Here is a 25814-nt window from a genome sequence, read left to right as displayed (position 1 = left end):
GGTGTGTTCTAGGAAAAAAAAAACAACTTTTATCCTTTCCCCTTAACTCCTATTATTAGGGTATTTGCAACTCTCAGTGGGACAGGTCATTATTTAATCTTTTAAGGATTTCTTTATCTTGTGTTACCTTCCTAATGCCTGCAGGATTTTGTACCATGCTTTCTAATATTTTATTTCTGAGGCTCAGAAACTATTGTGGGATGCAGAAGTTTTTTGCTCATGATGCTGTCACATTTGTTTTACCTCCAGTTGTTTGGGTGGGCAGATGTGTGCTAGAGGAAGGGAGAAAACCCTTCTAAGTGCATGTTTCCTGCATTGAAACTGCTCAATGTAACCCCAAGCAATGCACTTCACTTCTCCAGTGCCTCCTTTTCAGATGCTAAAACTGGAAGAGGAAATATGTTTTTTAAATGACCTGAAAGCAAGCAGGCTCAGGCTAATGCTGTCCCCAGAGAGGTGTAGGAAAACCAGTGCAATTGCCAGAAAAATGCTTGAAAAATTGTAGGTGCAGTCATAACCCCAACTCATTATTCAGATCTAGAAGGAGGTGATGCAGCACCTAAATTGTTCTTAAAATAGCAACAAAGCTTTTTAAAGATTAAGTTAATTTTTTGGCTACAACTTTGTGCTTTATTTTCCTACCAGTAGTCAAGAACACTGAAATTTGTTGATTTGCCTGTATTTTGAGGGTTTCTTGGGTACATTATGCACAGTTTTTATTTCTGATACTAAATTCCCTAACAATTGAAACTGGAAAGAGTTGAAATAGGAGCATATGTATTTGGTTTGTTTTCTGTACCAAAACATTTTCCAGGTGAGTTCCATGAATCAAATGGAATTTTTTTTCCCTATTTTGTTAACATGGAAATGTAATTATTCAAACCTAAGTCAAGTATTTGGACAACATTCTAATTCCACACACTCTTTTGTAATCTGTTGGGTAACTGTTACAAATATCTTCTTGAAAAATTAAACATAAACCTTCCTTTTTCTTTAAGGTCATCAACATTCCATAATTTTGTCAAAATAGCACTTACAAAAAACCCAAAGAAGAGGCCAACAGCAGACAGGCTCCTCTCTGTAAGTTGCATGGAACATTTAATGACATCAGTAAGAGATTTCTTGCTTCAAAGTGAGCAACAGATCAGTAAGAAACCAAACTGAAGCACTTTCCTTTCTCTGATCTTAAAACACGGGTGGTGAAATCTGAAGGGAAGAGGCATTGGTCAGCTATAGGAAGTAGCAACATTTTGTTCAGCATCAAGTTTTTTTATATGATTTTTGGTAGGAAAAATTACAATTACAGAAGTGTCACAGTGGGAAATGAAATTTGCCTGGTGCTTTGGCCTCAGCCTGTCCTTTCTGCAAGTGACTATCTCAGTCTCTTGGGTATAGCTGCATAGATGTGGACTCTTTCCTGTCATTAAAATAGAAAACAGATGTATTTACCAGTTGTTCATCTATCTATTCCTGCCTTCCTAGATGTGTGAAAAGTGAAGTTGACTCAGTTTAATTTCCAACTAACAGTTGGCCCAAAGTGTGGCATTTCCATGCTTATGGAGGCCTTAGAAACTCATTAAAGGATTCATTAAAGAAGCACTCAAGCCAAAAAGCTGGCAAAACTCAGTGGCATTTTATATGGAATGTTTAGTAATGCAAGTTATGTCTCAGCTGCATGTTGTAACTTGTTCTTTCCTGTGGTTGCAGCATAGCTTTGTAGGGCAGCCTGGGCTTTCAAGATCTTTAGCAGTGGAGCTGTTGGACAAAGTCAATAATCCTGACAACCATACACACTACATTGGAGTTGATGATGATGATTTTGAGGTGAGAACACCTTTTATTTTCTGTTCTTAGATAAAACTAGTGTTTAAATCCCATGATTTGGGAATGTAAGAATGCAACTTGACGTGGGCACTGCTCCAACACTTCCAGAGCTCTCATTTTAGAGTCATCCTGGGGGAGAAACCAGGAAATATTGCCCTAGTGCTGGTCACTCCTCTGCTGTGGGGGTATGGAAGGATCCCATGCAGGGGTAGGACAAAGGCACATCTAACCATGTGTGACTGCAGCAGCTATTCCTGCTCCTTGTTGGTTTGATTGCTAATTGAGATGCACCAGAAGCCACTTTGACTTCTCTCAGCTTGTCCATCTCTCACCCTTGCAGCCTCACTCCGTCATCCGCCACACCATCCGCTCTACCAACAGGAATGTTAGGGCAGAAAGAACAGCATCAGAGATAAACTGTAAGTTCCTCATGTACTTTACCCATTTTTGGGGGTGTTGATTTTTGTGTTCTACTGATGGAGGATGTAGGTGTCACTCTGCTGTTGTGTGCTGTTCCCCTGTTGGCACATTTGAGAGACAAAACCAAAAGAAGCAGCACACGCACAAGAATCTTTAACAATATCTTTCCAAAACCAAAATTAACACTTGCATATTTTTCTGCTGTTTCATTCCATCTCATTGCTCCATCATAGTGCTGATGTGGAAATCCTGTCTGGCCTTTCAGTTGCCTTTCAATCACCTCCATGATTTCTATCAAACCACGCAGCCTTACTTAAAACAGCAAAACAATAATAACATGCAAACATCAGAAAATGAGAGCGAGTTGATAATGAGAATGGCATCTTTTCACATGGCTACAGTAGGTGTCATGGTGTGATGAGAAAAATTAGAAAATATGTAGCATTTTGAGCTTGTCTGGTCACTGTTTCACATTCATAAGTTCAATTTTTTCTTGACCCCAGTGGAGCGATTGCTTTTGCAATAGTTGTCCTGACCAGAGTACAAGTTAACATAATGCATTCTCTGTTGATATTTTCTTTCCTTTAAAAATAATATTAATACACAGCTCAGTTGCATCTAAGTTGACATTTGGGGGGAGTAGAAACAGCCTTTCTTCAGGTTTAAATAAATGTCTGTAGTGTAAATGTGATCTGCTCCTCTGCACATCACACGTTTAGAAAGCTTGGTGTTAAAAAAAAGCCTCTTTCTGGTCTTTCCTGTGCTTGAAGAGTAACATGCTGTTAGGCAGTTACAGTTTAGTGCACTTTCATGTAACACCTTGGTGTTTACTTTTGGTCTCTTTCTTTCATATTTGCAAATTTAAAATATTTAAATATCAGCAAGTGCTGATATTTAAGGGATGGTCATGTTGTATAGGCAAATTCAGTGTTGTGTACCTAATATTTAGATCTGTTACAAAATGTTTCACTGCTGTAAGCTTTGAAAAAGCACTAGCTTAATGTTGTGGGTATTAAATGTAAAAATACAATGTTTTATAGTTGATAAGCTGCAGTTTGAGCCACCTCTACGGAAAGAAACTGAAGCTCGGGATGAAATGGTAAGTTTCAAAACAAAACTGGTTTTGTTTGTTTTAAACAAAAATGGTTTGTTTTTTCTTTCATTTATTAAAATCATAGTGTCTTGATTGCAGTTCAACTCAAATTAATCCATCTCTGAACTATAAAGTCATGAGTAGACCAACTCTTGGTTGTCAGACAATTGCCACATTTTTAGGAAAATGATTTGCCCTCTGTGTTTTGTGCAGAGTCACTCTCGGTTGAAAAAAAAACCAAAACAAACCCAAACCTAAACATGCCAATTAATTTGATAATGTGAAGGGGCCATTCTGCATCTGAGTCCCTGCTCTTCCTACTATTTGCTGCTTGTTTCTTGGAGGGCAGCCAGCTCACATGCAGCCAGTTTTGCCCCCTGTGAGCTGGTGCTGTTTGTTCCAGCCCTCAGCAGTTCCCTGCAGATCAGCTCTCTAATGTTCTGTGGGACTCAGATGTGCCTGGGTACACAAGGGCTTCATTTTTTAAGAAGTGTTGTGAATAGCAACAGCTGCCCCTAAGCTGGATTTGGAGACAGTAGGGCTCAGCACTCCTGAAAAAATCCCATTCCTGTTTTTTTTACTGCACTTGTCCAGGTAGGTATGAGCTCATCTTTTTTTGACTGTGACTGATCAGATCTGGGTCTGTTGCTACCAGGCAGGTCCCTGCAGTTCCCTTTCTAGTGACAGGAGCACTCCCAGCATCTCCTACAAGTTTTGGAGGTGACTGCAGTGTATTCACTTGTTGGAAGAGTGTCTTGGATGTGCCTGGAATGGAAAATCATGACTTTCACCATAAATTTTTGCTACTGTGTTACTTATTGCTGTTGGCATTACACTATTTCCAGGTGCTGCTTTTATATCTAAGAAGAAGAATCAGAATCCCAGACTCTCAGGTTGGAAGGGACCCCAAGGCCCATCTGCTCCAACCCTTCTCAGATTCTTGTTTCTCTGAGATGTCTCAGCACCCCCTCAAGCTGAGTCTTCAAACTTTCCAGAGTGGGGGAATCCTCCCCTTCCCCTGGGAGACCATTCCAAGCTCTGACTGTCCTCAGGGTGAAAAATTTTTTCAAAAAACCAAACTTATCTTTTCAACAAGTGCTTTTACAATTAGGTTGTAAAATATTATTTCACTTCAGAATTGTATTTGACTGCTTCTGAGTCATTTTGCAGGGCTTGGGAATCTCCCAGGCCTCTTCATGTGCTGTTGAAAAGGTTTGACAAGGGAAAGAAAAAAAAATGAAAATATCTGCATCTTCTGCATCTTCAGGTCGTGGCAGCTGGCACTGACTTTGCTTCACATTGGAATCCTTTTGTTGATGGTGGAAGCAGCAAGTAAGTACAGATTTAAAAAACATCTTTTATTTCTCTGACTTAATATGAAAATACTCTTAGAAAAAAAAATGGAGCTACAGTGGAAAATCAAACCATAAGCCCTGCTCCACTTTAATATTCATAAAGTTAAAGGAGATTTTACCCAGTGTGCAGTCCTCCCTCTGCACCTGGTGGGTTATTCTCTTGGGGAATGGCTTTTAATCTCTTCTAATCACAAAGTGGTTTGTTTTAAATTTATTGTAGTTCCTCAGTTGTAGGTGGGAAGTGGAGTGTGAAAGCACAGTCAGCACGATTAAATCACCCAGCCAAGGTCAATTTTCTGCAGCCAAGCTGGTAACCTCCCAGGGGCTGAGTTCAGGAGCCTGCCCTGGCCTTGCACTTCTCTTCTGAGCTGTGGTTGTGACATCCTGTGACAACTCATGTTTGCAGCCAGGGCCTTGCAAGAAAGGGAAGGAGAAACCAGTTGTGAAGTTGTGGAGTTTTAGCAGGTTCAGTGCAGTGGCACCACTGCTCCTGCTGCATCATTTGGAATACAGTCAGGTAGTGTTCCAGGGGGGAATGTTTTAGGTAAAGATATAAGTGATTTCCCCTGGGATAAAGCAGACCTGAATGAAGTAAAGGAGCACAACTCTTGAGTTAGGACTGAATTTATTAGGTGTGGGGCTTCCCTTTCCTGCAAACTACTGGATTCTGCCTTTAAAAGCAATCTTTGAATTTGCAGTGAAGAATATGAAGTTCAGGAGTCCTGACTGATGCACATGTGGAGGGAAGGATGGTGTTTCAGCTGAAATAATTGCTCAGCTCAAAGAACCCATTTCCTATCTTTAGTTGGAACTGAGTCCTAGCAGATGGGGAGGTTTTTTGGCTTTTCTGCAGATAAAAGCTTGCATAAGCTGTCAGCTGACATTGCAGCCCCCTGCAAAGCTGGCTCTGGAGTTTGCTGGTGTTTGGGACTTTTAAAGCTCAATCTGCTTTTCTGGTCTTGCTGTCATTGTAGTAAAAAAGTTTGGGGTGGCTCTCTGGGCCCTGCCTTTCCCTGGCCAGCAGTGACAGCAGCTGCTTTCCTTCCTCTTGGCTTTGTTTGTGTGACTCTGATGAGCTGAAAACCTCACTGGGCAGTGCCTGAGTTTCTGCAGCCAGCTGAGAGCTGCAGGGTCAAGGAGGAGGGAGGGAGGGAGGGAAAATCCTCCCAGTAAAGTGACTTCTTGGTTTGGTTCTGTTTCTGTAGCATTATTGTCTGTACCAGCTGAGTACTGGATTAAAAAGCAGAATGAAAGTAGCCACAGCAAATGTTAAAAAATGCAGATTTAGTGTTGAAAGGAGGACAGGCAGAAAGTTTTCTGGGTCGTGAATCTGTGCTGCTTACTTGGAAACCACTTCCAGTTTGCAAAGATAAACAGGAAACACATAGCTCTGGTGTCCCAGCAATTCTGAGTAATCCCAGAGAGGATGTGTGCTGGGGGTCCTTGCTGTTCATGCCCTTTGGCTTTTAGCAGAGTGAATGGTCATTATCTTCAAGTCAGGAATTACTTGACTGGGAAGAGGGATACCAGATATTTTACCTGATGGTTGAACTTCTCATTTTTTTTTCCTCATTGTAAAATGACTTTTAAAATACATGTTCTGTATTATTGAGGTGGTTTTTGTTGATGGTTGGACTTCCAAAAAAAAAATTTTTTTTTAATAGCTCCTGTTAGCAACTGCCTGTCACTTTCCTTCCAGGAGTAACTTGCAGGGAAATTTTACCTTAACCCAAATTTCACAGGGTTAGTTTTTATAGAAGATGTTTTCCTTTTCCTGTTTGCTATCCCTGGGTGACATGTTCTGGAAGGATGTGTGAGTTGGTGGGGCATGGGGATGTCTGCTCTGCAGGCAGAGGTTTGGACTTCACTGGACTTCTCTCCATCCTGTCCCTGGTTGAACATTCTGCCAGGTTCTGAAATGCCTCCTCACCTCCCCACTTCTAAATGCAGAAGCCCAGACTGCACAGCATCACAACAGTGTACTAAGGAATGCACTTTAATGGGGTTAGATTTGCAGTTTTTAATGCAGTTCATTTATTTTGTTTATTTTTTTTAAGACAGCTGGAGAATTGCTGCTTTGCACAATTTCACCAATTTTGATTTGTTGCAAGATGATATTTTCAGTTCTGCTTTGATCATCTAGTCAGTTTTGGGGGTTTTTTTTTTTTGACCCTGGGGTAGCTTTGAAAGAAAAATTCCCACTGTGATGGGAAACAGTCTGTGTGTTTAGAACATAGCACTGAAGCAGGGAACTTCCCTTCAGAAAGCTTTTCTTCATTTGTTTCCTAGTAGCTGCCTCTGTTCTCATATTCTATTTCATTTTACTTTCATTTTATTTCAATTAATTTCATTTTTTAATGCTGCACTTTTATTAGGCATTTCAGCAATATTTAAAGTACCAGGTAGGCAGTGAAAGATGAGTTGATGGTATCAGGGATGGAAGAAAGCTTAAATTACTCATTGGGGGTGGGGGGAAGGAAAGGACCACACAAAATGAGAGAGGGTTAGAGAGAAGCACTTTGTTTTGAAAAGGTCTGGGAGGTGCTTGTTATGAAATGAAATGATGTCAGCCCTGGGTTCAGTTGCACGTGTTGACCTCAGAGCAGAACTTTTAATTTTACAAACATTTTACCTAGGGGACTGCTTACAAAATTTGGCGACGGGCTTGAAGATGTTGAAGAGTGAGTGGATCTCCTACAGTTGTGTTTGCTCCCTGTGGCTCCTGCTAAAGCAAGCAGCTCTCTGGCAAACCCTCTCTCCTTCAAATGCTGCAGGCAGCTCTGCCAGGTGTAAATAAGTCAGGGCAGGATGCACCCAAAGGCCTAACACATGCTTGACTGTTCATCTGATCATCAGGAGAACATCCACAGAGCAGTGCTTTCCTCCCTTGCTCTCCTTCCTCAGGTTATCTTGGAGTGCATATGGAAATGCCTAATACTTTAAAGCAGATTTTGTCTTGGTTAATCCATTGATCCTGAGCCAGGACATGCAGATAGTCCTGCAGAGCTCTGGTAGGGCATGTGCAGCTCCTCTGGTGTCCAAATGTTTGTCTGATCTGGAACAAAAGCTGCAAAGGGTAGGGAACCTCTTTGTGGGTTGGCCCTGAAGTGTGGGTGCAATTAGGGTGGCTGTGAGTAGGTTCCCAAGAAGCTTGTTTTTAAATAAACTTTGAAAAAAGCACGGGAGGACATTGCTCTGTGATGTGATCTACTGGCTGATCCAGAAATGCAGCATTTTCACTGTTGGGAAGAATTTCCTAGCAAAAAAACAAGAGCAAAAGTAAATTACAAGCAGTGAAAAGGGGCACCTGCAGGGAACCAGTCCCTGAGCATATATTTATTTGCTGATTTGCTGATTTCAAATATCCTTCACCACTGAATGCTCTGTAACATTGGCATTTATGAAAGAAGATGAGTTTATCAAAAAAACCCCAACACTTTTAACCAAATTAACGTGCTTTTTTCCCCACTCTTGGACTTCTAGTTTAACCCTGATTGTGCAAAGCTGTGATTGCCTTTCCTATGCAGCTAGCTCATGTTATTTACAGTCTGTGTTCTCAAGCAGTCCTGTTGGTGTTGTTGGCTTAACCAAGATACCTTTTCATTGCAGATCAACACTAAAGCGAGCAGGGCCACCTCCACTACCTCCTAAGGTAAGAGATGGTGTTTTTTAGGAGGCAAATCCCACTTGGGCAGCCTCTGCAGCTCTTCTGTCTGATGCTCTCAGTGAGTTATAAACTCTGTTAAATACCATTTACTAGCAGACTTCACATTTTGCAGTGGTTTTTGCAGTCTTGGCCTCTGGGATCTCCTGGTCTTCAGCACTGCCCTAGACAAAGGGACTTGTAGGTATTTTCCCTCTAAAGAGAGCATAATGCTTGGGATGGTCTCTTGTTCTGCATTCTGCCTGCTGCTGTGACTTCCCATCAGAGAAGAAATGCCTGATTCTGCTGTCAGATACCTTTTTATTACAAGCTGAGATTATTTTTTTTTAACGTAGGAGCAGTCTGAGTTGAATTCAGCTTGTCTGAAATGTGGGCTTCCAGGTGCCATTTCCCAGTTAACCTTCACCTCTTTTGCTTTGTTGCAGCCAAGAATAAACAGTTATCCAGAGGAAAACCTCCCAGAGGATGAGAAATGTCAGACAATAAAACATTTCCCAGATTCACAGAACAGAGCCCCAGCAGCTCACAGGAGACAGAGCATCCCTGTCTGTGGACCTCAGGCTGATTCTTCCCCTGTTGGTATGACCAGCAGCATCAGTAGCCCTGGATTGCTCACAGCCAGATACAGTGACTTAGGTAAATGCATTCATTTTCTTAAAGTTGACTTGCATCCTGTGGAAAAAACCAGTTCTAGGGTCAGTTATTTTCAGTAGATCATTTTTTGAATATCATCACAAGGTGCAGCTTTCTTTCTTACCTGTGTGATGACTTTTCCTGGAGCTGGGCCCCATGGTGGAAATGTTCTCCCCAAAAGAAGGACACTCACCCAGTCAGTACCAGTACCATGTAGCCTTCAGGAATAGCATAAAAACCACCAATGTGCAGGGAGGATCATCTGCAAGGACCTTGCCACAGCTTTATTCTCAGTTCTGTTTGGCCCAGGGACTGTTTGGATGATATTTATTACTTTAGGAGTGTGTAGCTCAGCATACAGGAGGGTGAGAGCTGCCCTGGGAAGGGCTCAGCTACTGTGTGGAGTTTCAGAGCTCACTTCTCCACTCCTGCTGGACACAGGGGAGAAGAGAGAAGAGGCAACGAGATATTTTATGTTTCAATCTGTGAAGTGAGCTACAAAATGTGTCTGGGTTTCTTTTCAGGAAATGGGGAAGGCATGCTGAAACTCATTGAAGAAAATGTAGAAGGGTCTGGACAAATCCCTCAGCTGCCACGGAAAAAAGAGAAAAGAGATTTTCCTGTAAGTTTTTTGATTCTCAGTCTGATTTCAGTGTCACATCAGCTTGCTAGTTTAACACTGGTGCATGGGAGGTGTTTTATGATGTTTCTTTCTTCCCACAGAAGCCTGCAATCAATGGTTTGCCACCAACACCAAAGGTGCTGGTAAGAAATCTCATTTGCAGTAGGAGTTATTGGGTTCCTGCTCTCATGGGATGTCTCCAGGGACAAGAGAAAAAACCACCAGCTCATCTGGGCTGATTTTCTGCATCTTGTACCCTGTTACTTTTCCTTTACTGAATCCACAGTATCTGTTTCCTTTTCTCAAAATTCTTTCACCATTCAGTCTGGATGTAAAGGGTTGGAGACTTCACTGGCTCTGTGGGCTGTGATCTCCAGTGGCAGATCCTGTTTAGTAAAGAGAAAGGGGGAGAGGTGGTAGTATTGTGAGAGGGTGTTATTACTTCAACATTTCTGCTTGTTTTCCCTTCCTACACCATTTACATAAGCTCTCAATATTATTTTTACCCAGTAGGTACTTAAAATTGTTCAGATTGTTCTGATCCCTCTTTGTGTTTCTGGACAAAAAAGATTTGGAAGGCTCTATTGTAGCTTTTGAGAAAGATAAAAATGTTTTGCATCAGAACATGGTAGAGTAAGTTTGTGTCTGAAGAAAAGAGAGCAGAGGGGTGTCCCAGTGTGTCTGCTAAGTGGCCAAGTGCCAGAAGATAACTACTTCATACTGTAAGCTTGTTGCAGGCTTCAGTTTTGGTGTTTTTCAGATGGGAGCCTGTTTTTCCAAAGTCTTTGATGGTTGTCCTTTGAAGATTAATTGTGCAACATCATGGATACATCCAGATACTAAAGGTAAAATTGTTTTAGGTTTGTATTTTTAAACCTGCCTGTTGCCCAAGCTTGTTGTGAAATACTGGAATATTTTATCAAACACCTGGAATACTGGATCCAGTTTGGGGCTCCCCAGTTGCAGAGAGACAGGGATCTGCTGGAGAGAGGCCAAGGGAGAGCTCTGAGGATGCTGAAGGGACTTGAGCATCTCTGCTGGGGAGAAAGAGTGAGAGCCCTGGGGCTGTTGAGGCTGGAGAAGAGAAGGCTGAGAGGGGATCTCTGAATGTCCATCAATAGCTGAGGGGTGGGGGGCAAGAGGAAGGGGCCAATCTCTGCTCAGTGGTGCCCAGGAGTAGGACAAGGAATAATGGGGTGAAGGGAGAACAGAGGAAGTTCCAGCTGAAGCTGAGGAGAAACTTCTCTGCTGGGAGGCTGAGGGAGCCCTGGCCCAGGCTGCCCAGAGAGGTTGTGGAGTCTCCTTCTCTGGAGCCTTTCCAACCCCCCCTGGATGTGTTCTGTGTGTCCTGCCCTGGGGGATCCTGCTGGGGCAGGGCTGGCACTGGAGCAGCTCCACAGCTCCCTCCCAACCCCTGACATTCCATAGTTCTGTGAATAATTGATTTATCTTAAATTTTTTAGATCAGTACATTATCTTTGGCACAGAAGAAGGAATCTATACTTTGAATTTGAATGAACTTCATGAAGCAACAATGGAACAGGTGAGTTTTGGTGTACTGAACACACAGAATAGATTTGGAGATACTACAAAACACCACAGTTTGCTATTAGAGGGGTAAGATGGGACACCAGGCTTTGTGCATAAGCTGATGCACATTGAAGCCACCAATGGAAGTCCAAAAATTAACAGCTCCCCTGCCTACCCGAATTTTTTGCTTCTCCTTGTGTAACACTGCTTTTAAATGAGTAACATGTTTCTTTTCCTTGGAGACAATCCATTGCCTGCCTTTTCTCTCCTTATTTCCACTAGATGGCATGTTGCTTCTCTACTGGATGCTACCAAAGCCCTCAGTCATTTCATTTAACTGGCATTGTTACTGCCAATAAATACACATTAAATACACATTTGCTTCTCTTTTTTGGGGCCCTCTAAGCCTTTCCAAAGCCAATTCATACACTCACTATATTGTTACTTTTTTAGCATCAGGAATAGCAGAATATTCTTGGAAGGGATGCATTGGCAGCTGCTGCTAATGAAATTTATACCTGTAGGCTTCTAAAGCAGTTCAAAAAGGCACTTCAGGCCTGAAAAGAGCTTTTAAGTTCAGTTGGGATATAGCACAAGTCAGAGAGCTGAGGTGGAAGGGTGAGTGTATCTGAGTATTAGTGAGAGAAAGGGTGATTTCACAGAGGTCTGTGCTTAAGAGGAGAAAATCCTCTGCTCCTGGGAGCATCATGCTAGAGGAAAGAAACTTGAGAAGGGCAAAAATTTACCAAAATTCCCTTCAGGTTGTCAAGAAGTGGTTCTTGACTTGGAAAGCTTCTCAAATCTAGCCTAGCTTCCCTGTGAGCCTCTCTGAAACAAAAATGATTCCTGGTTCTTCCATGAACTTCCAGAGCAGCACATTAACAAAAATGCACAGGCAAGCCCCACAAAATACAGGATTTTGTGGTAATTCAAGTTGCTCAGAAAATACTAACACTCTTTTTCCCCTCTTCTAACTTGTGTGGGATTTAGTATTCATCTATAATAATGTTATCTATCTTTCTGTATGTGGTATTCCAGCCTTGGCACTTGTTCTGCTTTGGCTCCACGCTGCTAATTAAACAACAAAGAAAAATTGAATTTGGAAAATTTCAGGGGTAGGAGAGGGAAAGGATGAAGATTTTCAGACAGAGGGAAGGGCTAAGCAAAAGGTCCAAAGAATGGATTAAAGGGGAAGCTGTTAGTTGCAGCTGAGATTCTCCCCAGTGTTGATCCCTGCAGGAATGGCAGTGGAGCTGCAGCCAGCAGGGAAAACCACAACTGAAAATTCCTGTATGTTTCTATTAATGGAAATATTTTCTTTCTCCAGTTATTTCCCCGAAAGTGCACCTGGCTCTATGTCATCAATAACACCTTAATGTCCCTGTCAGGTATGTTTGAATAAAGGGAGAACTAAAAAAATTGTAAATAAAGGCAAACATTTAAAGTTATAGCTCAGTACAATGCATTCTGATTGTACTGAAGTAGAAAACTGTGCCTTGTTTCTTCTGAAAGACTTTCAGAGATAAAACTGGATATTTACAGGTAGTACACCCAGTTGTCTGCAGTGTCTCACTATATATTTTTAATTTATTTTTAGTTAGTTTTGAAAAGCTCAGCACTTGGTATTCATCAAGCAAGAGTTGCAATAAGGATGTGTTAGAACAGAATTAGGAGGGGATTAACACAGATACATAATGAAAATGTGTTTGATCACTCTCAGTATATTGCAGCCTGGCAGCATCTTTGGTATGAACCAGACTCAGCAAATAAATCCACCCTAAAACAGAATCTCATTTGGGAGGAGAATGAGGTGGCTGTGAAATACTGCTAATCCAGCAGGCTCATTTTTGAAAAAAATACATTTTTCAGGAATGTCCTAGAAGAGGATACTGTAGGTAGGAAACAGAGACACAGTGGCATGTAGAGTAATTGTAGGACTGTGCTCCTAAATACAGGGGTTTGTGTAGCACCATTTCTATTGCTATATAGATTTAAAAAAAAAGATGTCCTAATAGAATTAATTGTTGATATATGATTACAGCCTTCTAAAAATACATAAAAATTAACTTCCAGAGCTGCTTTAGTGTTAATGAAAGGAACTTTGAGCTGAACTCCATGTCTTCTCTGTATGAATTATTATTGTTGTTTTCTCTTTCTCCATAACTGGGCCTGAAATACCTGACACACGTGCCCCGTTCCCTAGAAGGTAATTTGCTGTACATACATTTTTACAAAAAAGTGCAGTTTTCTCTGCTGGAGGCCTGGGTGCAATGTCAGTTGTGCTTTTCTCTCTTACAGGAAAAACATTCCAGCTCTACTCCCATAATTTAATAGCTTTGTTTGAACAAGCCAAAAAAACAGGATTAGCTGCTCACATTCAAACCCATCGGTTTCCTGACAAAATATTACCAAGGTAAACAATCTTTCACTTACAGACAATTATGAACAAGTGAAAATTCCCATAAATACTCTTTGTGCTGTTGAATGGGGAGCATGAAGGGCCTTGGACATCTCTTGTTGATCCTTTTTTTCATCATTACTCCAGGAAGTTTGCCTTAACCACAAAGATCCCCGATACAAAAGGATGCCACAAATGCTGCATAGGTGAGTGACTCTGCACTTCTGCAGGTTTTTTCATGGCCTCTGTTGTTGGGCAGGGCATGGGAAAGCAGTTTTTGTGTCAGCTTTTCACCTCAGAATGTTGCTGCCTGCAGCAAGTCCAAAGGGAAACCCAGGAGAACCAGGCAGCTGTCACTCTGATTGCTGCTGAAGCTCTCAGTGCCTGAGTCAGTGTTTGGGGTCATAGGCTTCAGGTGCCACCAGAGCCAGCTGGGTCTTGGGACACAAAGCCTGCCTACAAGTGTGACACTTGTGACAGAACCCCAGACTTGTTGCCCAAGCTCAAAATGCTCTCTGCTTCATCAGTTTGGCTCCAGCTTTGACCCAAGTCCAACTTAGCAAGGCTAATTGAGTACTTGCCACAAAGAAAGGTCTGGACATTAATAAAAATGATGTCAGTCTGGGGAGAAGTGAAGCCATCACTCAGATTCTAAGTGCACACAAAAGAATTCAAGTTTTTTGAAGGTAGAGGTTTGTCTTTGGCTTCACTGACTTTCAAAAACCCTGGGGCTTTCTACAGAATGCATGGCCTTGTGAAAGCAGCACCAGTGCTGTGTGAAATTGTGCCTTTACACTCTTAAAAAAATGCCTAAAGCTGAGTATAAAATACCTAGTTGCAAACTGGGATATCCTGTTTAGCTCAGTTGTAGTGTCTAAAAAAAGGATATTTAGAAATGATCCTGAAGTCCAGCTGGTTGTATATCCACAACATTATAAAAAACCCAAACCCTTTATCATATTATTGCATTCACTGTCAAAGCTCACAAGAAGTTCTGGGCCATCTTCATTGCTTGGGAATTTTTAAAATTTTAAACCACAACTTGACCTGGACCTTTCACTCCCCCTGCTCACACAACCCTGGGAAGAAGGTGTTGCAGCTTTTCTGCCCACTCAGCCTGTGGCCTCTTTACTGGGACTGAAGGAATGTTAGAGGTTATTAATTATAAGTAGAACTGAATTTATCTGGAATGTAGCACAATATGAATCACTGTGGAAAAACAAGTCAGAAGGCAATTAGTGAAACTGATGCTATTCCTTAAATTATTGGCAAAGATAGCTGTAGGGCTTTTTGGTTTGTTTTTTTTTTTTTTAAAGATGCACAAAACTTTTCAGACTTCCTGAGCTTAAAAAATGTTGTTTTCTGGGTTTTGTTTGTTTTGTGTAGTACGAAATCCATACACAGGACATAAGTACCTGTGTGGTGCATTGCAGTCTGGAATTGTTCTACTCCAGTGGTATGAGCCAATGCAGAAATTCATGTTAATAAAGGTAAGTATTTCATTTTAGCTTGGAATGTTTTATCTTAATCATTATGCAGTTGTTGAAATAGCCCTTCCAGAATTTGTAATGGAAAGTACATCCCAGTCTAGTCCCATTTGTGGCTTCTGAGCACTTGAAAATCTGGCTTGACACATTTTGACTAAGAAAATCTTGTGACTGAAGTCAGTCAAGTGTTGGCTCAAGCCCAGCACTAGCAACAACAGACCAGCATATACCTCTGCACACAAAATGTTGCTCACAGCTCAGGCTGTCTTAAAAAAAGCACTTTTAGCAGCAGTGAAAAAGTCTTCTACATCTTTTAGACTTTTTTTTACATCTTTTAGTGTTATTTTTGGCTTCTTATTTCCAAGGTAAAAGGAAACTTGACAAATACCTTATGATGTTTGTTTCTTTTTTCCAGCACTTTGATTTCCCTTTGCCAAGCCCTTTGAATGTGTTTGAAATGCTTGTGATACCAGAGCAGGAATACCCCATGGTCTGTGTAGCTATCAGCAAGGGCACTGAACCAAATCAGGTCGTTCAGTTTGAGACAATCAACTTGAACTCTGCTTCTTCTTGGTTTACAGAAATTGGTGCAGGTAAGAGTGTTGGGCCATCTTGTGGGCATTTTATTGTCTGGCAGCTCTTGGATATCCCTTCTTCAGAAGTCATTTAGACACCCTTCAGGCTCTGCAGAATGATGCAGCTTTTCTACTTAAAGCATAATGAAGCTGGTCCCAGGTTCTTCTGGTGATGACCTTCAGTAGAAACTTTCTTAGTAGAAACTCTCTTTTTTTTTTTTAAAGACTTCAGTTTTAAACACATCTTTTATTTTATAAATACCCTTAAACAGATTGGGTTCTCAATGGTGGTTGCATACTGTTTTTCCCAGGATCAGTCTTCCTCCTCTTTCCTCTTCTTTCCTGTGTAAATGTTCACATAAATGCATTCTTGTCTGTCCTCCAGCCCTTGGGGGAGGTTTGTCATCTTCAGCTGGACATTCAGGAGTAGGTTTTCTGTTTTATCTTCAAAAGTTAGTTGATATCTTGCCCTGCTGGCTTTGTTGGATTTGCTGTTGTTGGGTTTTTTTTTACAGTTAAAACTGCTTTTTAATATCTGTATCAAGAACTTCACTAATAAAAACTAGAAAAACTATCACATCTAGTTAAATATCAGCACAATAATCTTTCCAGGTGCAGGCTTATGGGACAAGAGCATTTTTTTAGGAGCAGAGATTCCCTTGATGGTTCCTTTTGTTCATGACTGCCTCTTCATGAAGGAAACCAACTTACTGTGTTGAACTGTAACACAAAATGTGTTTTGTGCAAATAAACAGTAGTGCTTTCATATTAAATACCTGCTTGGAACTGATGGGCTTGTCCTGAGGCCCTGTACTCCTCCCAGAACATTCTGTCATCCTGTAGCCTTAAAAAAAAAAGTAATCTCAAAAAGTAACAAATACTGCAGCTTGCAAAAGATTCCTAGCATACAGAAAAGGCTTTAAGAATTGCTGAGAGGTTAAGGGGAGGCTTAGATCAGTTTTATGATGTGATGTGAAATAATCTGTTCTCTTTTTTTCAGGCAATCAGCAGCTAGATGCCATTCATGTAACACAGCTGGAAAGAGACACTGTCCTTGTCTGCCTGGACAGTAAGTAACACATCTCTGTTGGGCAACTTGATACACCTTGTGTAAAACTTGTTTTACCACATTTCTTAAACTGCCACAAGTTAATTTTTCTCCCATCCTTACTAATTTGTGGTGTAATATTTCTGACAAGATACAGTTCAGATAAGTGGGTTTTCATTTTGACTCCATGTGATGCCACTTTCCCTCTTCATGTCTGTGCCATTCTGGTTCATTTTTAAAATTAAATGTAACACAGCATTAACAGATCAGAATTCAAATATATGCCAATTAGAAATGTTCCAAATTTACTTGGGATTTGCCTATTGTGCAGCTGACACTGCATCACTCACAGGAATTACAACCATAACTCTCTTGTCCATCAGAGGTTAATGCCTCAACTTAGTCTGCCTGAACTGCCAACCTCTAAGTTGCTTTGACATTTCTGCACTGTTTGTTATTTGCAAGAAGGTTGTAAAGTGGAGTCAAAAACACACAAGGTGTGTAAGAAGCTTTTCAGTATTGCTTTTGGATTAATTTCTGGCAAATCCTGTAGATACCAGGTTTGTGAACTTCTTTGTGCTGAAAGATGAAATCTGTATTTCATACTTCAAGCCATCAGTAATCATTCTCAGTGGTGGATTTTAATACTTGGTTTTGTTCTGTTTTTCTTGAGAATTTGTGAAAATTGTGAATTTACACGGGAAGCTGAAGTCAAGCAAGAAGTTGGCATCTGAGCTGAGCTTTGATTTCTGCATTGAGTCAGTGGGTAAGTGATTTCCTTTGCTATCATCCCTCAAGGACCAAGAACTTCAAGGGAAAAGTGTTGAAGGCTTTTAAATAATCCAGACTGGTCTAGTGCACCCAGTGGGGCCTGACACTAAAAACTGCACATGTCAGGATATTGTCAGCTGTTTCTGTCTCCATGGACATGCTGAAGAAAGTTGCAGGTAGTGTGTCCCATAATTCCCATTTTATAATTAAGATGTATCATGATTTGGATGAAAAAAAAGGCTGACTAGTTTGTGATAATTTCCATAGCACTGAGAAGGACCTTTGGGGAGGAGAAAATGTTTTAATAAGATATAAGTTTGTGTTAATCGTCTAAAATTAAATTTTTATTTAAAGTGATAGCCCATTTTTTAACAGTCAGGGTAGCAGTATTTGAATCTAATTCTTAAGAGGACAGGCTTTTTACTTTTAGAGGACAGCAGCCTTGCTTCTAAAACTTGAATTGTAATTGTCAAGAAGTATTTCTGATGTAATAAGCTGTCAGAAGCAGCTAATTAAGATCAGTTTCTGAGATATGGAACAATTAAATTTCTTTCTGGAGTCAAAATCCATCAGAAAAAAGTAAAGACACACCTTGGTTTTGTTAGCAGCTCTGTACAACTTGAGCAGAAGATTCTCAACAGAGGTATTTTGTATTTTAACAGCAGTTGGTGAAGCAGTGCACGTTGTTTTTACACAGCATCTCTAATTAGTTATGTCAGACATGTTCTAATTAATTGCTGTTACCATCAGCTGCTGCTGCATGCAGAATGGGACTTGACCATTCCCTTTTCCTTGAACTCTGAAGGAATTCATAGACAGAATGTTTATCCCAGAGCCATGCACTTACCAGCTGACATGGAAGCATGTGAGCAGCTCTTCACACTCCAGGCAGTCTGTTGGGAATTCAGGGAATTAAACAAATATTCACTCTTTGATTGCTGGGTGGAGTGAGGAGTAGCAGGTGAAGATCAGTCTGAGGCTGTGGTGACAAATGTTGCTCTTAGGATTCTGCTCATTCCCTTTGCTCTGTGTGTTTAGGGCATGGCTAATACTGAGCAGCTAAAAAATTCAGCTTGAAGGAATAATAAAGGAAAATGAGTAGGATTTTGGATTTTACAGAGTGTAAAATATGTTTCTGTCACATTGTTTCAAGAACACCAGGCTCTTCATCCTGTCTGGTACTTAAATCATTTCATTTTTTGTGTTCTCTCTCTTACACTGAATGGGAAACTCCTCCCATTTCTCATACTCAAGTCTATTTTGAAGTAAACATAATAACTCAAATGACCTGTAATTTCCAGCAACCCACAGTGTTTTGGTTGGCAGGTTGCTTATGCACTTCCTAGTGTTTTCTCCAGAATCATTAGGAAAAAAAGGATCCAGAGAATAGAAGCAAAAGGGAAGAAAGGGAAAACCAGAGGTGCCTGTCTTGTCCTGGCACACAGGGAATGTCTGATGTGTTTTGAATTTCACTTTAAAAAACCCTAATGTATCTCTTGGATCCAAGTAGTCATTTCCATCCAGTTTTTCCACAGTGATTTTGGAGCTGGGTTCTTCTGCCAGGAGTCCAGGGCTCACCACGTACTTCCCCCACACACTTCTCATTTTCAGTGCTGGTGAGAAACCAGAATTTCCTTGGTTCAGCTCAGCCATGCTTGGCTCTGATGTTGTGTTTCTCCTTTGCAGTGTGCCTTCAAGACAGTGTGCTGGCCTTCTGGAAACATGGCATGCAGGGCAAAAGCTTTAAGTCAGATGAAGTAAGTCATCTCCCAGTCTCTCCAGGTCTAATTTCTTGCTGCTCCTTATTTACCACCTGATCTTTTGGCTCCTCTTGCTGCCTCCCTTGTGATAATGCTCATGCTCCTTTGCTTCAGCTTGCTGGTTGCTTTCTCTGACTTCTCCTCCTGAGTTATTCTTGGTGAAGCTCATGCACATGCTTTGGGCAGCTGTTTCTAAGAATATCCAAGAAACTCCTGAACTGGTTCTGCACAGAGCTGGTACAGAGCTGGTGTAAACTGCATTTGGGTTTCTTGGATCTTGAATGAAAAGCTCAAGCTGCCAGCATCCCTTTTCAAAAAAAGAAGACATTCTTTTTTCCTTTTTGTCTCTTTTTTAAAGTGTCCCCATGAATAAATCTGTCCTTTTTCCAAGATGAGCACTGTGCTTTTTGATGGCATCCTCTGTGAAAATGCAGGGAAAAGCTGGCCAGTCTCTGCTGACAGAGATTTGTTCACCATATTCCATCTGTGTCACTAAGTCATCTGCACTAATAGCAGCCTGCAAGACAAAAATTATTTAAAATAAGTTGTATTTTATGCAACTTAAAAATCTTTTTTGCTTAACATCCATTTATCCAATGCAGTCCTGTAATTTGCACTTAGTTATAGTTGACTTTTCAAGGAGACCGATCTCTTTTTTTCCCCTCCAACTTAGACCAATAAATTTCATTTTGCTGCTGAAATGGACCTAAATGTCTCCATTTTTCTACAGGTCACCCAGGAGATATCAGATGAAACCAGGGTTTTCCGCTTGCTGGGATCAGACAGGTAATCACCTTGAAGAAACATTAAAATTTCATTTTATTTAAACCAGGTTTCTCTCTTCCAGCTGGAACTGGCTTCCAGCCCACCACAGCTCTATCTGTAGGCTGTCCTGGTGGAGGCAGGAAGCACTGTTTCTGCCTGCAGCAGCCAAAAAATTAATTAGTGATTGCATCTGCATCCAAAATTATTACTAAGAGCCCCTGTGACCTCCCCCACTCTCCAGAGCCAGAAGCAGGAACAAACACAACTGGCTGGAGGTGCAAGGTGAGGAGATAAACAGCAGGGAGTGATCAGAGCTGCCTTTGGGTCATGGTAAGCAGGGTCCTCAGTGCACTTCTGGGAAAGCTTCTGGCTTGGGTTCTCCTGGGGAATTATTTTGACATCTGGTTACTTAAAAATGATCTTCACACCTCTGGATCTGAGGTCTGGAAATAGCAGAGCAAACCAGATGGCAGGTGGGGTTTAATTCTTTCTTTCCCCATAACATCCAGATGGTTCCTTGCAGCTACAGATGTTGGGCAGAGGTGCAGCTGCCTCCAGGTTTGAAATCTCAGCAGCTGCTCCCCAGGCTCCAGGTGTGGATATGTGTGCTTCTGGTTTCTCAGGCAGACAGACTGCTAAATGTAGGAGAGAATAATGAGTTCAGAAAATCAGTTTTAATTCCTGATCTTCTGCTCCCTTGTCTGGCTTTTGGGAAGCCTGGCTCTGACTTGCTCTCTGTAAGTAATCCATAATTTTGGGAACTTATATTCTTGCATCCCCAGTGCAGAAAGAAAGTGAGAGCATGCAAGCTCTTTTGTGGAGGAGGGGGGTGGCCCAGCTGTCCTCTCTGCTTTGTGCCCTGTCCCTTATCCCTGCAGCTGGAAACGAGGATCTTTGCCACTGCTGACTCTGGGAGCTCAAACCCAAAAACAAAGCACAACCTCTGGCAATGACAACTCCCTCTTTTCTGTCTGTTATTCTCTTGGTGCAGACAGGCAGTGGCAGAGCAGAGAGCACCTGATTGCAAGGATGAGCTTTTGCTGAGCTCCACTGCAGTCCAGGTGCCAGATGTGCAAGCCCAGATGTGTGCTGTGTCACCATCAGTGAATCTTTCTGGTGGATTGGAACTGGTACCTTTAAATGTTTCCTGTTTCTGTGTAGGGCTGGTGAACTCAGGAGTGTGCTAAACACATAGGGATGGGCAGCAGTGTCTCATCTGGTTCAGCTTGCACTTTTGTAGGAGATGTGCATGTCTGAGGGACAGTTTCTTGGGGCTGAAGCCCTCCTGCTGCATGCAGCTTTGCAGTGAAGCCATTTTCTTCTATTGTGACCTCACTGAATTGCCAAAAATCCTTAGTTTTGTGTTCTTCCATCTCTGTATAAATGGAACAGGAGTCTTTGCTACCATTCAAGTGAATGAGGTGTTGCAGCATCTTTTTGACTGGGATCATTTAAGTGATCTACTACTAAGTGAAGATTAGGGACAGAGGCTGCTCAGAGTGAGTCTTCATTTCATCTGGTGCAGAGAAATTCAGGAGCAGTTGGGAAAGAGGAGATCAAGGGCCTGACTTTATAGAGCACTGAGATGAGTGCTGGGGTTCAGCATGGCACAAATGTGTAGAAGGCAGCAGTCAGTGTGACAAGGCAGGGACAAACAGGTTTTCCAGAGCCTACAGGAACATGATCCAGCAGGACAAAGGCTGAACCCATTGGCTGATAAATATTTAGAGGGGAGAAGTGTTCAGGTCAGTGGCTGATGCTTCTTGGAGGCATAAAGATATTGAGGCTGCAGGTGACAGGGGGGTTGTGTCTCCTCACAGTGCTGGCTCTGAAGTAACCTCCCAGCAGAAGCAGAGGACTTGGCTTATTTCAAGGTGGAGGTTGTAGGGGTTTGTTACTCACTCCACATGTCTGTGGTTGGAAGGGGCAGATTCTGGTTCAAGGAGCTGCTCCTAATTCTCTGTTCCTTGTGTATTCCACTTTACTGTTTAGATTCCAACTGAACACCAGAGGAAAATGTTTCCCCATGAGGACAGTCAGAGCTTGGAATGGTCTCCCAGGGGAAGGGGGGGATTCCCCCACTCTGGAAAGGTTGAAGTCTCAGCTCCAGGGGGTGCTGAGACATCTCAGAGAAACAAGAATCTGAGAAGGGTTGGAGCAGATGGGCCTTGGGGGCCCTTCCCACCTGACACTCTGGGATTCGAGTGTTTTTATCAGAAGTGATGCTGAAAAATGAGGTCACTGATTTAAAGAATAAAACACCCGAGATATTTAGGAGAACCCCTTATCCCTCCAGTCTGCAGAAACCTGGGAGCAACAAGTTCCTACCTCCTCAGTAGTTACACCGAGGAGTAACTTCCCTCTTTTCCCACTCACCAGTTTGGGTTCTGTTTGTGTTTGGTTGCAGAGTGGTGGTGTTGGAAAGCAGGCCAACAGAAAACCCGACTGCCCACAGCAACCTCTACATCTTGGCTGGACATGAAAATAGTTACTAAGCAACAGGAACCTAACACAAATGAGAGAGAGAGAGAGAGAGAGAATTTGCCACACAAGGAACAAAAGCAGCCTTGGGAAGCTCAGCACAAGCAGGACTCTGACTTCTTGTTTCTTTCCTTGACACCTAAATGATGCTGGTTTAGGGTGGAAATCAATACATTTTTGCAGCTGGGAACAGCTGGTTCTGTCTCTTGCCACTGTGTGGTTGGTTGTATCGAGTTTGCTTAATAAAAGCTATGAGGTAAATAGCCCTTTACTCATTAGTTGTAGGGAAACAGAGCCTTTCAAAAATGTTTTGCAGTAAAGGTGCCATAAACTGTTAAATATTTTACTTCCCTTGGATTTTCTTTGTATTCTGTAGATACAGTGCTGGCAGTTTTATACTGAGTCTTACTCTTAATTAAAAGGATTCGTGTAGGAAGTGAAAGTATCTGCAAAGCTTTTTGGTTTTAAATCTGCCATTCAGTATGGCTTTGTATAATAGACTATTTAATCTTTATTTATTAATCTGCTGCTAGAATGGTGTAATGTATCTAACTTTTAGCAAAGGAAGGTTGCAGAGCAGCTTACACTTTTTTTTTTTTTTTTTTTTTACAACTGTATAAAGATTTGATTATTCTTTTTTTCTTGTAGGGATGTAGTGCATTATTGAGGGGTATGTTACAGTGTTGGTTGATCTTGTAAAAATGCAGTTTTGTACAACAAAGTATTTTGTATTGATTTTTTTTTTTCTTTTTGCCTGCAGAATTTGCCATAAAAGGGATTTTCTTATTTACTACTAGATGTAGGGTGTGTGTACACAAAATATAATATTGATATCAGACATGTTGCTCCTGGGTGGGCATGTACAATATCCATGTGTGTGTGTGTGTGTGTGTGTGTGTGTTAAGTTGACAGGCAGTGTGTCTTTTTTTTATATATATATATTTATATATATAAAAAAATGTACAAAATATATATGCTCTATTTTCATAAATTAGGGATCAGCCTTGTGATGTGAAATGGAAATTGTACCTGATCATCATCCTTAATGAATGAAAGTATCATGTATCAAGCTGCCCATGACGTGTAGTTTATTTATACTATGCCAGAGGGGAACCCAGAGTGAGAACAGAGCTTATGAGCTTCTTTGTTTCTCCAGTCATCAAACTGTTGTCAGACAGTTGTTTGGAAATGGGTATTTCCCCAGATGTGTAGTATAAATAAATATGATAAGAACCAGTATTCTATATAAAAGCTTTTGATCACTTTTTCCCTCTCCCTATTTTGTCACCTGCCTTTTTTCTTTCTCTTTTTATTTCTCCGTTGAAGAGTCACATCGGTTCCTTTTGTCTTCCTCATTAATTACAATTCTTGAGGTACCATTAATATTAATATAAATATGATCTGACTATAGGATAGCATCTGGTTTTACTACCTCACATTAATCTGGTAGCTTTGATGTCAGTAAACACAGTCCAGAGGCAGATCCAGCAGCAGCTCATAAACATTCAAACCGAGGGTTTTTAAAATTAAATCCTGCAGCCTGCTGCTGCCTCTTTTCATTTCTGTGATCTGCTGCCCTAGGAAAGGCAGGTTAGGAGTTTCACAGGTCACTTAAATAAAGCAGTCAAGGTAAGTGTGTTACAAGGGCTTGGTCTGTCTGAGGACTCTGCTGACACAGCGGCGCTGGAGTGGGTTGATCTTCCCTGGCAACCTGAGGAGTGGGGCACGGGGTTGTCTGCTCAGGCATCAGGCTACACAATTCATAATTTAACATTGGGGGAATGAACTCAGCACACGAGATGACTCAGTGGTGTCTGTCTGGTACCAGGTACAGCTGGAGGTCTACGTTGTTCTGAAGGTCTGGAAGGAAAACCAGACTCGCACGTAACTTAGCAATTTTCTCCACTTGGCATTGTCACTCAAGACTAATTCTTGTCATTGAGTTGGTGTTTAAATTGAGTGTTTCGGTGCTGAACCTGTGTCAAAGTGTAATAAATAATAAGTGTACAGATAAAACTTAATCAGTTCACATCAGCTGTAGTAGAATCAGCAGCGTTAAAAGAGAGCCATGGAAATTTTGTGTTTGAAAGAAATGGAAATCTCTAAGTTCTTGGGAATTACTTCTCCATAGGTAACAGTGATTGGTGATTAACTCTCAACTGGTATAACTCCTAGTTTACAAAGATGTTTAATGAAAATAAAGACAAAGTGAAGCACCAGGTGTTGTAGATGCTGTAGAGCAAACACTTAACTTACCTCATTCACTGCCAAAGGTAATTCTGGCTTCACCTTTGAAAACACTTAAAAGACTAGAGAAATCTGTAAATAAACTATGAATATGTATGGGGAGTAACTGGAGTAAATAACTCTTAGGTCATTACATGGTCATGGAAAAGTAATGAACTGAAAGTATTTTTCTTTGAATGACTGGTGATTTGCTGAATCATAAAAAATGAACCTAGGAAAGTCCTCATTTAATCAGACCCCCTTTCTCAGTTGTTAAAGTATTTCTAATGGTTTGAAATGCTGAAATGCTTTGTCTGGTCTGGTTTAAATTGCCAGTGGCATTGATCTGCAAGATACTGGTGTTTGCTGGTGTGAAAACCTCACTGGTTACTCTTAGCCTGGAATATAGCACAAGGGAGGTAAATGTTGCATACCCCAACCAGCCTGGGTGGCTCTGACCAGTATCATTTGTATTTGTTAGATTAAGTTAGCCTGGTATTGTCTGTATCTTTATTTTTGTGATATTTCAACCAGGGTTGAGAAGGCCTAGTGTGTGGGTTTGGAGTTGATAAAGCAAAAGCTTGCTCACCCCCTCGTTACTCTTTTGACAGATATCAAAGTATGGGTTATATGATGCACAAGGTTCATGGGTTCAACTTGAAAGCCTTAAAACAGGCTCCCAGTGCTCTTTGAAATGCAAACAGTGTTTGAAGAGCAGCCTGTAGATTAAGTCTCTTCTGATTTCCTAGCCAAAATTCACTGTAACTGAAAAATACAACTGTAATTTTGATGACATCTCTTTAAAAGACGAAAGGTACAACGCATCAGTGAGCCACTACGTCTCTGGGTGAACAGGACAAGACTGGGAGACTTTCTGAAATGTACTTTTTTTACCTTGTTTAGTCATTAGATTGTAACTGAGACTCTAACTGCACTCATTCCAGTTTGTGTAACTCGGCTTTGTTCTGCCTAAACTTCTGTTGCAGTTCATTTCAGTCTATGCCAAATAAACTTTGCTTTATTTGATACCTACATGTGGTGTGGTAGATTTGCTGGAAACAAATACCTTATCAGATGTATCCTGAAAGAAGTTAATGGGTCTCCAGTTTTTATGGCAGCCACTGGGAAGGGCCTGATCCAGAGCTGGCCTCAATCCTACAGA

At 41.3% G+C, this 25814-nt stretch overlaps 1 protein-coding gene and 1 long non-coding RNA gene across 3 annotated transcripts in view; one reads left to right on the top strand and one right to left on the bottom strand.

Annotated features, from left to right (window-relative positions):
* MAP4K5 (mitogen-activated protein kinase kinase kinase kinase 5) overlaps window positions 1-25684 on the top strand; it is a 69048-nt gene extending 43364 nt beyond the window's left edge. The window contains exons 12-33 of one of the 2 annotated variants that reach the window (XM_071745107.1): window positions 999-1080; window positions 1708-1824; window positions 2165-2243; window positions 3285-3343; window positions 4605-4669; window positions 7329-7373; window positions 8302-8344; window positions 8782-8992; window positions 9514-9611; window positions 9713-9754; window positions 10372-10456; window positions 11075-11154; window positions 12469-12529; window positions 13440-13554; window positions 13687-13745; window positions 14926-15029; window positions 15442-15619; window positions 16602-16670; window positions 17323-17415; window positions 19107-19177; window positions 19911-19966; window positions 22353-25684. In XM_071745107.1, coding sequence (XP_071601208.1) covers window positions 999-1080; window positions 1708-1824; window positions 2165-2243; window positions 3285-3343; window positions 4605-4669; window positions 7329-7373; window positions 8302-8344; window positions 8782-8992; window positions 9514-9611; window positions 9713-9754; window positions 10372-10456; window positions 11075-11154; window positions 12469-12529; window positions 13440-13554; window positions 13687-13745; window positions 14926-15029; window positions 15442-15619; window positions 16602-16670; window positions 17323-17415; window positions 19107-19177; window positions 19911-19966; window positions 22353-22440 — 1900 coding nt within the window. In that variant the 3' untranslated portion in view covers window positions 22441-25684. The remainder of the gene's footprint in view (window positions 1-998; window positions 1081-1707; window positions 1825-2164; window positions 2244-3284; window positions 3344-4604; window positions 4670-7328; window positions 7374-8301; window positions 8345-8781; window positions 8993-9513; window positions 9612-9712; window positions 9755-10371; window positions 10457-11074; window positions 11155-12468; window positions 12530-13439; window positions 13555-13686; window positions 13746-14925; window positions 15030-15441; window positions 15620-16601; window positions 16671-17322; window positions 17416-19106; window positions 19178-19910; window positions 19967-22352) is intronic. The other variant, XM_071745109.1, reaches the window with a different exon arrangement.
* Window positions 18224-22403, bottom strand: LOC139796764 (uncharacterized). The gene is made up of 3 exons (XR_011726142.1): window positions 22322-22403; window positions 20374-20580; window positions 18224-19697 (listed from the first exon to the last, which is right to left on the bottom strand). It is a non-coding gene; the product is annotated as an uncharacterized lncRNA (long non-coding RNA).
* Window positions 25685-25814: the final 130 nt, after the last annotated feature.

The sequence above is a fragment of the Heliangelus exortis genome, chromosome 5 (genome assembly GCF_036169615.1).
Source record: "Heliangelus exortis chromosome 5, bHelExo1.hap1, whole genome shotgun sequence".
Classification (NCBI taxonomy): domain Eukaryota; kingdom Metazoa; phylum Chordata; class Aves; order Apodiformes; family Trochilidae; genus Heliangelus; species Heliangelus exortis.
The sequence above is the reverse complement of the archived record's forward strand: the minus strand, read 5'-3'. Positions and strand labels throughout refer to the sequence as shown.